Raw genomic sequence first — 13913 nt, 5'->3', positions numbered from 1 at the left:
AACAACATATAGAAATGTTACATTTCTATACACCAATAATGAAGCAGCAGGAAGAGAATCAAGGAATCCATCTCATTTACAATTACATCAAAAACGTAAGATACAATGGAAGAACAAATATTATTAAAGTGTCTATACCATCCAAAGCAATCTACATATTATATGCAATCCCTATCAAAATACCACCAGCATTTTTCACACAGCTAGAACAAACAATCCTAAAATTTGTGTGAAACTACAAAAGACTCCAAATAGCTAAAGCAATCCTGAAAAAGAAAAGCAAAGCTGGAGGTATCACAGTTCCAGACCTCAAATTATATACAAATCTATAGTCATCAAAACAGTATGTTACTGACACAAAAAATAAACAGATCTATGGAATGGAACAGAAAACCCAGAAATGAACCCACAACTATATGGTCAATTAATCTGTGAGAAAGCAAGAAAGAGTATCTGATAGGAAAAAAGACAGTCTCTTTAACAAATGGTGATGGGAAAACTGGACAGAAACATGCAAAAGAAACTGGACCACTTTCTTATACCAAACATAAAAATCAATTCAAAATGGACTAAAGATCTAAATGTGAGATAGGAAACCATCAAAATCCTAGAGAACACAGGCAGTAACCTCTTTGACCTTGGCCATAGCAACTTCTTTCTGGCTATGTCTCCTGAGGCAAGGGAGACAAGATCTGTGCTATAGGACATTTATGAAAGAAATTGAAGATGACACAAAGAGGGATCCCTGGGTGGCGCAGCGGTTTAGCGCCTGCCTTTGGCCCAGGGCGCGATCCTGGAGACCGGGGATCGAATCCCATGTCGGGCTCCCGGTGCATGGAGCCTGCTTCTCCCTCTGCCTATGTCTCTGCCTCTCTCTCTCTCTCTCTCTCTCTCTGTGTGACTATCATAAATAAAAATAAATAAATAAATAAAAATTAAAAAAAAAAAGATGACACAAAGAAATGGAATGTGTATATAGACACACAACACACACATATATACACTATATGTATATACATATATATGTATAGAACATATATGTGCATGTATATACTATGTACACACAGAGAGGAATATTACTCAGCCATAAAAAAGAATGAAATCTTGCATTTGCAATGATGTGGATGGAGCCAGACAGTATTATGGTAAGTGAAATAAGTCAGAAAAAAAACGCCGTATGATTTAACTCGTATGTGAAATTTAAGAAACAAAAAAGCAAAGGGATTCAGCTGTAGAGAATAAACTTTTGGTTACACAGTGGGGAGGTGGGTGGGTGGGGGTGGTCTAAATAGGTGATGAGGATTAAGGAGTGTGCTTGTGATCAGCACCAGGTGTCATATGGAAGTGTTGAATTGCTGCATGGACACGTGATTCTAATATTACACTGTACATTAACTAGTTGGAATTTAAATAAATCTTAAAAAAAAAAAAGACACGGAAATCTGAACAGAACTGCATCAAGGTTGTAGTCGTTAACTTACTTAAAAATGTCCCACCAAGAGAAGCCAGGCCCAAAGGAATGTATCGGTTTCTCCTCCTAAAATATTCCCATCCCCTCAAATCCTATGTATGTATGTATGTATGTATGTAGGTATATGGTATTAATCACCCAGAAGCCCAACAAAGCATCTCAGCTTGACTATACTTTAATTAGAAACAGCTCTTTAGAGAAGTACAATTTAGCAATTAGCTATTTTTATATACAGATAAAACCACCAGTATAGGCTGTTTTAGATAATTTTTATGTCCTTTTCAGCTCTGTAAGTCCATGAGTCTGCATTTAATGGGAGAGGGCAATCAATTCTGCACCTGATAGTCTCTGGAGGAGATAAAACGCAATACAAAAAGTAACACATCAACTAATCTGTTATCACAGAAATAAGAAAAACTTTGGAAATATTCATTTCAGCTCTAGTCAAGCAACTAGAAAAAATATTCTTTGTTCCCTGCTAGAATGGGAACAATTCCTGAAGGGCTCAGCCTTTGAGGGCACAGAAAGATTTTAAACTATTATGCCTTAAGTCCAAAAAATGGAGCCCAGAATCCTGCATTGGGCATTTCCTCAAGCAAAGCTAGGAAATACATCCTGACGTCTTCTGCAACACACCAAGCTCTGTTACTTGTTTATTTTCAAGTTGGCACCAATTCTGCTGCTTAGTTTAGAAGTTCCTTTAAATTAAAAAAAAAAAAAGGGGGGGGGGCACATTTCAGTTCTAAGTATATGTTAAAATTAGCTTCTCCCTCTTTTTCCTCTTCCTCTTCTTTTCTTCCAAGTGGCTGGTTGCATCAGCAAAAAACATAACTTCACTTTTTGCCTCGCATTCCCTCTTGAGATATTCAAGACCTGCCCTGTTGAAGCCAATAACATCCTGGAGAGGGACAAAAGAAAGATTAAATGACCTCTCTCTTACTTCAGTTCAACACAGCAGCATATGAGAGTCAGGAGAACCGATGTTTCTGGCGCTCTTACTCATCCCTCCTTGTCTAAGGTCTTTCTGGTTTGGTTTAGTTTTCTTCTATTTCTACCAGCTCCAATGAAAATACTTACCTCAAATACACATACATGTCTGGTCAATATCACCAAAGACAAGGCACAGTTCACTATGTTGTTTCTATGCTTCTAAGTCACACACACACACCAGGATTTCCCCCTCATTACTGTACTCCTACAAGTATACCTACCCGGACTTGGCTGACTTTTGAAATAGTTGTTTCCTTTAGCTTTTCAATCACTGGCACAAGCATTTGGTTACTAGTGATCTGCCCGAAGTGAATTCTAATAGAAAAGCAAAACAGTCATGTGACAAAAGAGGTAGTGGTTCTGGCTCTGCTTACCCCTTCTAGAAAAGCATATAGACAATATCAAAGTAAACAAAACAGAAAAAGATTCATTTTATCATATGGCAGTATAGAAATGCTTCTGGCAAAAAATAGCTAAAGATATTTCTTTCCTGCTAATCAATTTTATCTGATGTCAATTTTAACAATACTACGGTAAAAATCATAACACATTTAACTTGTGCAAAGCTGGCTCTTTTTGCAGCCAACTCCATGCAGCCACAGACTTACAAAATGGTATTTCATAGAAGGCTCAGAGAGAAATGAACACCTTAAGAAATACTAACTCAACAAAGATTTATTAATATTTCCAGTAAAGCCACTGCAATAAAAGATATAGTCACTGATCAGTAAGACTCTGACCTTGGGTATTAAGATGATGTCCATGAACTCATGCTCCTGAGTACCCTCAAGCTCACCTGTGACCTGCCACAGCTACTTGTATAGCACTCCCCATCTACAACCCCCTGATAAGCTGGAAGCACTCATGGTATTTCACTTAGAATCAGTAACCCTGATTTCAATAGTACATATGCTATAGTGATAAGAAGTTATTAGTAACATTGTTGAGTATCAATTTAAGGCCTCAGGACTTGCCCAAAATTATAAATCTGGCAACAGAATATATATACATATATATATGTATGTATGTATGTATCACTGTTTTTTTGCTACCATCTTGGTGGAATAAAAGGAACAGAGGATTAAGAATCATGAAAATAGATCAAATATCAATTTGTTAAATATACATGTTTGTTTTTTTTTTGGTTTTTTAACTATTGGGTATTGGCTGATCAATCTGTATTTTGTCTTCAGAACAGCATTTTAGAGTGTTCAATCTCTTTTTGTTTTCTGCTATAACAGCTGGAGACCGAGGGGCAGAGAGCAAGATAAAAGAGTATATTCTTAAACTCTTGGAAATATGTTCTTTTTAATTACACACTAAGAGGAAATGTTCATATTTAAGAATAATCCCATAAACATATTTTGTTTCTTCTTTCCCTCCATGTATGCCCTTTCTTTTCCATTTGTTTCTAGAGACCTGAAAAATAAAGGCACTATTCCTTACGACGCTGTTATGAGGACTAAACTAAATAATTTTGCTTCAACAGTTAAAAAGATAACAAATGAGGCAAACCGGCCACTCAGTGATGGCCTCTCAGCAAACAGACAAGGACTAGAGCTACTGAAACCTGGAGACCTGTGCTTACAGAAGTGTCCCTGAGCAATGCTCTATCTTGATACTTCAGAAGTAGGTCATCACTATTATTGTTTAAGCACAAGACTGATTCTGCAGGATCAGGAATAATTTGTCACACAACAAGTGAAATCCTGTAACCATCTCTCAGTCTGAAACAACAGATTTCTTAACCCCAAAGCATTGATTCTGTCCATCAGTTCAAGTAACACTGGAGTGGCGAGACCATGTAGACACAGTATTCTTTGGAAAGGATGTTACCTGAGCAGAAAGAAGAGGCACCTACACAGAAGTTCGATATCAGAGCCCAGCTGGATGAATTCATTAAGGAGCTTAAGGAGGTCTGGGACATACGAAAAAGGTAGCACAAGCAGAGATTCTTCTAGTTCGCTGAAGAAGACAGTAAACATGACATGAACAAGAAATGTTTATTTAAATAGTATGAACTGTTCATCTATATCCTGAATGGTTCCTTCTTTTCTGTTTTGTTTTTTATATTCAGTATTTTCATCTATCTGATGCATTCTGGTCCACGGCATGATAGGAGAATCTGACTTTTTTTCCCCCCAGATAACTCATTTCTCCAAAGTGTTTTGTTAAACATTCCACCTTTATATGATACTTCTTTTACCATACATAGAGTCCTTACATATGCGACTCTGTTTCAGGGCTTTCAAGTCTATTTCAATGATTGATTCTGACAACAATCCTATAGTATTTTAGTTTTGCTGACTTTAATAGCTTTTTAATCTGGGAGAACAGCTCTCTTTTGCTACTTTTCTAGTTTGTTTTGTTTTACTTCTCTTGAACTAGTTCTAGTATCATTTCATCAACTCCAATTTCAAATCTCAAGAGGATTTCAACTGAGTTACAAACCTATAAACTAGTTATTAAAAAGACAGAAAACTTAAATCTTCAGAACATAGACTATTTCCTTCTAGGAATGTACAATACTTCCATTAATTTAAATTTTGTTGTACATTTCTCCCAGGAAGATTCATCATTATCCTCAGATAGCCTGTTCTTATTAAAATGGACATATTTAGATATTAAGAATTACTATGAAAATAATTTTCAAAAAAAAAATAAAAAATTTTCAGTAGCTCAAACTCACAAATAAAATCCAAAGGTAAATCACAAATGAGAAACATTATTGCAAAAATACATGACAAAAAATTCTTAAAAACCAGTAAGAAAGTGATGCTTGGGTGGCTCAGCGGTTGAGCATCTGCCTTTGGCTAAGGGCGTGATCCCGGGATCTGGGATCGAGTCCCACATCGGGCTCCTTGCAGGGAGCCTGCTTCTCCCTCTGCCTGGGTCTCTGCCTCTGTCTCTCTGTGTCTCTCATGAATCTTTAGAATTCTTTAAAAAATTCTTTAAAAAAACAAAAAACAAAAAACAAAAACCAGTAAGAAAGTACTAGAGTACAAGAAAAGGAAAGTAAAAATTCACAGAAAAAAAACCCACAAATGACCAACAAATATTAAATTTTTGCTTCATTAATAATAGAAAGAAATTAAAATGACACAATACCACCTTTTGCCTCTAAAACTGGCAAAGAATTTTTTAAAGCCTGGTCAAAATCACTACAAGCTTTCTGAAAAGTAATTCAGCAACAAAACCTTTAAAAACTCATACTCATCAGTTATTGTTCTGCTACAACAAAGATTTCCATGTAAAGGTTTTTGTCGAAGCAGTACTGATAATAGCAAAAAACAAAAGCAAATCTGATAGTAATTATACATATAATGGAATGTTTTGATAGAATTCATTTTTTCTTTTTAAAAATATTTAATTATTCATGAGAGACACACAGAGAGAGGCAGAGACATAGGCAAGGGAGAAGGAGGCTCTTCACAGGGACCCTGGTGTGGGACTTGATCCTAGGACCCTGGGATCACGACCGGAGCCAAAGGCAGATGCTAGACCACTGAGCCACCCAAGTGCCCCATGTTTTGATAGAATTCCATGAATGTAGTTTTGAAGAATATTAGTAACTTGAGCAAATGCTCAGGGAATATTCCATGAAAAAAATACACAATATAAAATTATATACAGAAGATTCCAATTGTGTATGGACACAGAAATAAGGCAAAGGAAATAACACAACCAAAAAAGGTTACCAGTTGGTACTTGTGATTGATGATACAGGATTTCATTACCTACAATATAAAGTAGGACTACCCTTCACTTGTCTCTAAAAGTATCTCCCTTCACACACTAGAAGGAGCCTGCTAGTTCTGCTTCTAAAAGGACATCATAATATACTGTTTTCCACAAAAATATTGACATGGTTAAACCTATAAGGAAAATAAACATCAATTATAACTTCTGCTTATCTCATGGTCAGACAGCCATTCAATAACTGATGTTAGTGGACAAATGATAGTCATTGTACTTTGGGACTCACCTTGACTTGATTCCTTTAAAAATCTCCAACACATAAGCTGAAGGCTATAAAGGAAGCATGAGAACTTTAGTGGTACTCTAGGTTGATTTCTACTGAAGCTCCCTAATTCCCATCTAAAAACCAAGGATCCCACTCACAGGAGAAACAGCATTCTAAGATGGCAATACATGCACAGGCTTAGATTGTCACATGTGGGTTCACTTCCCAACTCTGTTACCTTCTGTCTGTAAGTCAGGCCAATTTCTCATCTGTAAAATGAGGCTACATTGACTCACATGATGACCCTGATGAATGATACAGGCAAGTAAAGTACTAAGTCTAGAGACTGCTATGTAAGCATACACTGTCCCATTTCTCTCTCTCTCCTCCTTTGTCTGATTTACATCAACTTTTCCTCTAAGAACCTCAATTTCAAAATTCACTTAGATGAGCAGAATTTTCAGAGGGTTCTGGATACTGAACAAAAATAGGCACTAGAAAATATGAGAATGCCAGTCCAGTCAGACCAGAAAGAATGACTTAGAAGTTACACTAAAACTTTTGAAATGCTCAATACCCTAGAGGGCAGGAAAGACTTAGAAGTTACACTTGGTCCTTTTGAAATGCTCAATACCCTAGAGGACAGGAGAGGTGTTAATGGCAAAGTACTTCCCAATACATTCAGCCTGAGATCATGCCTCTGCACTTCCTGCTGTGACTCTCTTGTCCCTGAAAAGTACCTCTGAGTAACCAAGGGGGAACCGTTAGACACTACTCACAGAGATATTGCCATAAGCCATCAGGATGGGATTAATGGGAAGAGGAACCTGTCAAGAAATCATTAGATCAAGTCATTAAAAAACAAGGCTCTGACAGTGCTTGTCACAGGCAGGGCAATGACAGTACGGTTTTTAAAAGGGAGACCCTACAAATAGAAAGAGTATAAAAGTATAAAAGAGTCATCAGGACTTTTAGTTTCCATTGCGCTTATGAATGAGTTTGGGCAATATATTTCATCTAGAAGCCTGTAACGGTTGTAGTACATCTGAAACCACACCAGGAGTTTCTGCTGCATCCGGTGAGCACTCCATCCTGAGGTTTCTTCTCCCTCACTTTTTATCCAGACCCAACTCCCCTCTTTCCAATCCCTCAACTCCTTCTAATACTTGGAATTAGAAAAGACTCTATTACATTTATGTCATTTCCTGATCTGAGTCAGTAACTCCCAAGTGACAGTGTTCTCAGAAGTTCTATGGATACATGTTTCTCAGAGTGTAGCTCCATGGGCTATCTCACCTCTTTCCCTGCAGCTTTACAAATAGCTTTGTGTTCCTTCCTTTTCGCAGTCTCCTCTCGGTATAGCTCAACAGCCTCCATGATCCTCTCAGCCTACAATGATGGCAACAAAGGAGAGAAATCATTGCTACATGCCCCAGCATCCTGGAACCCTGCAATTGGAAGGCCTGACTGAAAAAGTACCACCTAGCTAGAACTGGTTTAATAAACATATGCCAAGAGTGTCAAACAGTAGGTAATGACGTCTCTGGTGTTTGTTTTCTGTTTAATGTACAGAGAGGAGACTAAGCATCTTGGGTTTAGGGGAGGCCATATGGATGCCTCCATGTGGAGGAGGGCTGCTCCTGGGACCCCTGAGGGGTGCTGCTTCCAGGAGATCAAGCTTTCCTTTCTAGAAACCATGTACCGATTCGGCAGGACTGCTGTCTTTGGTTGCAAGGGAGGACCAGAGGTTCTGAGCTCCATCTATGAATTTCAACAACTTTTTGCCACAAAAGGGCTACCTGGTTGGTAAGAAGTTGGGATCTTCCTTAAAAATGTATGTATCTATAGATATAGATACAGAATGTATATTAACTTACTGCTTTGACCGTTTCAATAGTTTTCTTTCCAGTAAAGTAATTGTCACCTTGAGTCTCTCCTGGAACCTGCCAGAAACAGAGATCGTTGACAATACTGTTGACAGGCAATAAAAAACCAATAAAGTAATCTTCCATCCAGAAAAGAACAGGCATCATTGTGTTATGATATAGGTTACATGGTGTTATCAATTACCCATTAATAAAGTACTCAGGTGCCAGACACTATTAAGTATTTTATATTCATTATAAGAATATCCTACTCTCTAAAAGTATAAAGTGAATGCCCAATTTCTAAAATTTTTTAATTTTATTTTTGTTCTATGATTCTCTGAAGCCTCCTTAAAACAAAACAAAACAAAACAAAACAAAAAACGCCAGAATGACAAATTTGGTCAGTCATTTGTCCCACAAAATCAGGATATACAGTTAAATCAAACAGGACTACACAGATTGTTTCCCACATCAACTGATGGGAAACAACTTTAGCATCTGGCCCCAATTCTAATTCCATTAGAAATTCTTGAAATTAAAGTAAATTCCAAAAAGATAATTATAGGGCTCGATTTTGGGGTCCCAAAAGATTTACTTACTACTGGTTGGTCTTCTTTGGCCACACTCTCCTCATATTCTGCTTCCCTTTGCTGTCAAGAGACAGATAAAATTAATTTGGAAGAAAAATCATGGTCTCTACATGAAGTGAAATGAGACAGGGACGAGCTGCTTCTTTCAAAATGCAGTCCTCTGTTGGTATCTCTGTCTCTGTGTGGTTGCCGAAACAGTGACAGGGTGTTGGAAACCTCTCCTGGAGTCAGGCCTGACTGAGGGGTGGCCGCATTAGATAGAATTCTTAGGCTAGGACAGCAGGTTCAGATACCCACCAGCATGTTTTTTTTTTTTTTTTTATTTTAATTTTGTGTATTCATGAGGAACACAGAGAGAGGCAGAGACACAGGCAGAGAGAGAAGGCTCCCTGCAGGGAGCCCAATGTAGGACTCGATCCCAGGACCTTGGGATCACAACATGAGCCAAAGGCAGACACTCAACCACTGAGCCACCCAGGCATTTCCCCAACAGCATGTTCTGTAACCAAGCCTTACCATCTCCCTTTCTTCCTCAAGAATAAGAGGCTCCCTTGTTCTTTCCCAAAGTCTCAGAGATTTGTCATGGGACGATGACACAACATAGTCTCCACTAGGGCTTACAGCCAAGCACCAGATCTCCTGGTGGTGCCCCTGGAGAGAGAGAAGACACAAAAACAAAAAACCCTGAGAAGGAACACCTTATTCCTTGACCGATACCTGCTCTACATTGAGTGGGAGATCAACATTCAGTCTTAAAAGTGGTTCTCAAGTACTGAGCAACCAAAGCAGGAAAGTGGTTACCTCCAGAGTCTGTATGTGTTCAAATTTGTCTGCATCCCACTGCTTAATCTTGTGGTCCTTGCCAGTGGTGAAGAAGAGGTGGGACTTGGGTACAAACTGCAGGTACATCACACTGAAAAGTGAGAAAAGTGATCAAATGTCATGTCATGTCATGTCATCAAATGTCATGCTAGTGAAGAGCCTTGCACACATTTGTGAAGAGCTAGTTCTAGGATGCCTAATTATTTAGACTTTTAAATTTATGACTGCCTAAATATAGACATAGATGCTTGAAGGAAATGATACGTACAGGTGACTCAAAGGTCTGCACCTACCTGTCATCATGTGCAAAGAGAGACTTATGGCAGTCTCCGAAGTCCAAGCCCCAGATTTTCACATTCCTGTCGGCAGAGCCCGTTGCTATTAGTGCCCCATCCTACAGAGGAAGAGGTAAACTGTGACTTTACTTGATTATCAGAAACTCTATAGTTAGATAAAACAAGATAAATCAGAACATTTAGCCCATTTCTCTCAGAAACATTAAAATCAACACCATGCAATTTCACCTCTATCAAGAGCACCTATTTCTCTGCTTTTACCTAAGATTTCCTTAAAAAGCTTGTTGAGTAAAAGCAAGAACTCTGCTGGTTCCAAAGTTTTTATACTGCTACAGGGTGGTGGTGTGCCTTGATGTCGGAATATGTTCTGAATTACAATACTGTAATTGTTTATATACTTCCTTAAATAGGAAGAAGAATCTCGAATCTGTCATAGGATTTAGGTGAAGAGGGGAGGAGGAAGAAAGAAGAGTCTGGGAAAGAACCTACTAAAATGTTTGCAATCCAGCCTTTTATCCTACATTCTCTATTTCTCTTATCCTACGTCCTAATATCCTAAGAGAAAGATATTTCTCTTATCTCTTATGCCTCACTCAAATAGTTGTCGGCATAATAAGAACATCAGAAATATCTTGTGCTGTTCATGTACTAATCATAGACAGCGAGAGCATGGAATCCTTTCATATAGACTAGGCACTGTCTTTAAATACATTATTCCCACTTTTATTCATAACTAGACGTTGCAAAAATATGATTTTGCTATGGCTATAGTGCAAAATATTGTAAATGTCCAAATATGAAGCCAAGTTCTATCTTACTCACCAGCATCACCTTCTAGACTTTTTAAAATTTTTTGTATATTCAGGTGCTCTACCAATGATAGCATTTTATTTTTTAAAGATTTTTACTAATTTATTTGAGAGAGCAAGAGAAAGAGTGTGTGTGCATGAGCAGGGGAGAGGCAGAGAGAGAGAGAAGCAGACTCCCCACTGAGCAGGGAGCCCAACTTGGGGCTTGATCCCAGGTCCCAGGATCATGATCTGAGCTGAAGGCAGATGCTTAACCAAAGGAGTAACCCAGGCTCCCCCCACCCTCCAATTCTATATTTTAGACAAGATACTGGGGAATCCACAATAGGGAGTTAGTTCTAAGGATTAATTCAGATATTTGTGAACATATTCTGAAAACCCTAATGTAATTAATATATATATTATATACATATTATAATTATAGTTAATTGTACTATACATATAGTACAATTACAATATTTGGAAAGTCTTAAAGTAATTAATATATATGTTTTATATATATTATAATTATAACTAATTGTACCATATATCATGATACAATTACAATATACATTGTTTTATGGCTTTTTGGGTAAAGTCAGATATACAACGGGATGAAAAAATATTCAAAATGAAGATAGCAAGCCAAGAACCAAGAAAGTACTCTAGAAAAGACAACTTGTTACTCAGACACTTTAAATTTTACTTACATAAGAGATGTCCATGCATATAACAGGCAGTTTGTGTCCATAGAGTGAGAGAAAAAACTAAATATAAAAAAAATATATAAAAATAAATGATGTCTGTCTATAAGATACAGGCATTATTTGTTACATGTGGATCTAAAATATAACTTTTAAAATCCTAAATGCTGTTCTGGATTGCTTTATTTTATATTTTCAGAGAAGACAAACCACTGTAGGTGGCTTGTACCTGTGTCTAGCACACAGACCCTGCGCACACTTGCCAACAACATTGCACTATGGAGGAGCCAGGGATGCCCCAGAAGCCTACTACTTCAGTCAGAATAGGGCACAGGGACATTCTCTGCATCTTTTAGCTGAAAATACTGGGCAATTGCTTCCCAACAACATTCCCAGACCTGCTCCAGTCCTTCCGACTCTGGGCATAGGGCCCAGTAATCTATATTTTTAAAAGCAACCCAAATGATCCTGATGTACAGCCAAGCGTGGAATCACTGCCTAGGTGATGTAGCAATGCTCTTAAACTACTGGCTGCAACGGGATTTTGTGTCTACAGATTTTCTGAACTTATGAAATCTAACTTGCTTTAAACAAAATTTATGAACCAAAGGCTTCTTTAAAAGAATTCTAGCTTTCCTAATGCACCTACAATGTTTTGATTCACATAAACTTCTTCAGAAACATAACACTGCTGGGCAGTCAAGGCCACTTTACAGCCTCAAATCATGGTCACTCAGACAGACAAAACTATTTCCAGGCATAATCACTGTACCTTTAAAGTGTCAACATAGAAAATTTTCACAGTACAGTCCAGCAAAGATACAGCTAACAGTTTTTGGTTGGGAGAGTAACGGACACAGAGAACGTCTTCATCTAGTTGTAAGGTTCGGGTTTGCTTCACAGAAAGTCTAGTACAACAGAAAACATCAAGAAAAAAAAAATTAGCACTCTACAAAGACAGACAAAAATTCCAAGAACTCCCTGGAACACAAGGGAAATACACATGTCGAAAGCCCATTCAGGGGTTCCCCATTCTCATTCCCAAAAAAGGACACAAATTAAAAAACGTCTACTCACCTCTTCTGGGTACTATTTTCATCTTTTACCAATTCAAAATCCCAGAACTTGACAGATTTATCTGCACCACCTGTCACAAAGCCACGCTGAAAATCCAATGATATTGCAATTAAAAAATATTTTGCTACAGAAACTCTGGTAAGTTATATATCAAAATTGTACAAAGGACCGTTTTTATTTAACGGCATGGGAGAAGAATTAAGAAAAATGTGGTTCCTCCTTAATCCCTTTCATTGCTCTTTTGGGGCTGCTGCCACAGACTTTATTTGAAAATTCCTAGCAGGGGCAAATGGTTACTACTTCTAGTTATACTTTTGTTTACCACCAGGAAGACTCCAAACATTGTATGGTTTTTTGCTCCACCTAAGAAAGCACCAAATAAATTTGCTATTAAGTAATAAAATGGTTTGACAAATATACACAGATTGGATCATCAAGTTAAATTTATTCAAAGTAACAACTCAGAAGGGTGTAAGTTTATTCCTTCAATGTCCCTGCTCCAGGGGTACAGGAAATATATATTTTCAAATATATTTTATATATATTCAAATATATATAATAATATATATACATATTATATATAAATATAAACATATAATATAAATATGTATTATATATATAAGTATAAATATATATTCAAATATATTTTAAAATTAAAATATGTTTGAAAGTGTTTTCCAATATCAAGAAAATTACTCCCATTACATAGTATTAAAGTACATGGAATATGGGTCAGAAAACTAGATCTCAAGTGTTCATTCTGCCATTTGAGATTAGTAACAAGCTTACGATGGTCCTTTAATGTTGCTGTAATGACAAAGACTAGTTTATAAAAACACTATAAAAATAGCAATAAGTGACACATGGATGTAAAAATACTTTGCAGAAAGAGAATCCTCTATAAATGCAAGATGTAATTACTATTTAAATCTTAAATGCTGTTCTGTTCTGACCCCAAATGGCATGACCCACTCTAAATTCCGGATTCCATTTTTTCCAAAAATAGTATCTACTTTCAATGGATGAAGGTTTACCACTATTGAGAAGATTCAAATGAATGGCCCACAATCTCTTATTATTGTCCAAAAAATATCTCAAAATGTTCTGAGCAATAGCACCATTACTGGAGTTAAGTACACAGTTCTCCAAGATGACTCCTTTCAAGGGAAGCACCCTGTTACTAACTTGAAAGAGCTGATATATTTGCTATAAACATTAGACTCAAAGTCCTAGATGTATGGCCTAGAAGGAGAAAAGTTTACTCCATCCTCTGCATTTTATGGCTCAAGGGAATATTTCCTCTTAGGAAGTAGCACAAACCACTGGTGAAAACTCACGAGGGT

The 13913-nt window shown here is 37.3% G+C and overlaps 1 protein-coding gene across 3 annotated transcripts in view; it reads right to left on the bottom strand.

Annotated features, from left to right (window-relative positions):
* Positions 1 to 1630: 1630 nt before the first annotated feature.
* Positions 1631 to 13913, bottom strand: part of WDR3 (WD repeat domain 3) — a 29191-nt gene continuing 16908 nt past the window's right edge. For all 3 annotated transcript variants that reach the window (XM_055312555.1, XM_055312556.1, XM_055312557.1), the window contains exons 14-27: positions 12571 to 12656; positions 12266 to 12401; positions 11500 to 11556; positions 9999 to 10099; positions 9685 to 9796; positions 9400 to 9534; positions 8893 to 8943; positions 8303 to 8368; positions 7722 to 7814; positions 7205 to 7252; positions 6447 to 6490; positions 4298 to 4426; positions 2683 to 2776; positions 1631 to 2369 (exon numbers count right to left, since the gene is read on the bottom strand). In XM_055312555.1, coding sequence (XP_055168530.1) covers positions 2214 to 2369; positions 2683 to 2776; positions 4298 to 4426; positions 6447 to 6490; positions 7205 to 7252; positions 7722 to 7814; positions 8303 to 8368; positions 8893 to 8943; positions 9400 to 9534; positions 9685 to 9796; positions 9999 to 10099; positions 11500 to 11556; positions 12266 to 12401; positions 12571 to 12656 — 1308 coding nt within the window. In that variant the 3' untranslated portion in view covers positions 1631 to 2213. The remainder of the gene's footprint in view (positions 2370 to 2682; positions 2777 to 4297; positions 4427 to 6446; positions 6491 to 7204; positions 7253 to 7721; positions 7815 to 8302; positions 8369 to 8892; positions 8944 to 9399; positions 9535 to 9684; positions 9797 to 9998; positions 10100 to 11499; positions 11557 to 12265; positions 12402 to 12570; positions 12657 to 13913) is intronic.

Source organism: Nyctereutes procyonoides, unplaced genomic scaffold (assembly GCF_905146905.1).
Source record: "Nyctereutes procyonoides isolate TBG_1078 unplaced genomic scaffold, NYPRO_anot_genome, whole genome shotgun sequence".
NCBI lineage: Eukaryota > Metazoa > Chordata > Mammalia > Carnivora > Canidae > Nyctereutes > Nyctereutes procyonoides.
Note: the sequence above shows the minus strand (reverse complement) of the source record. Positions and strands in the feature narration are given on the sequence as shown.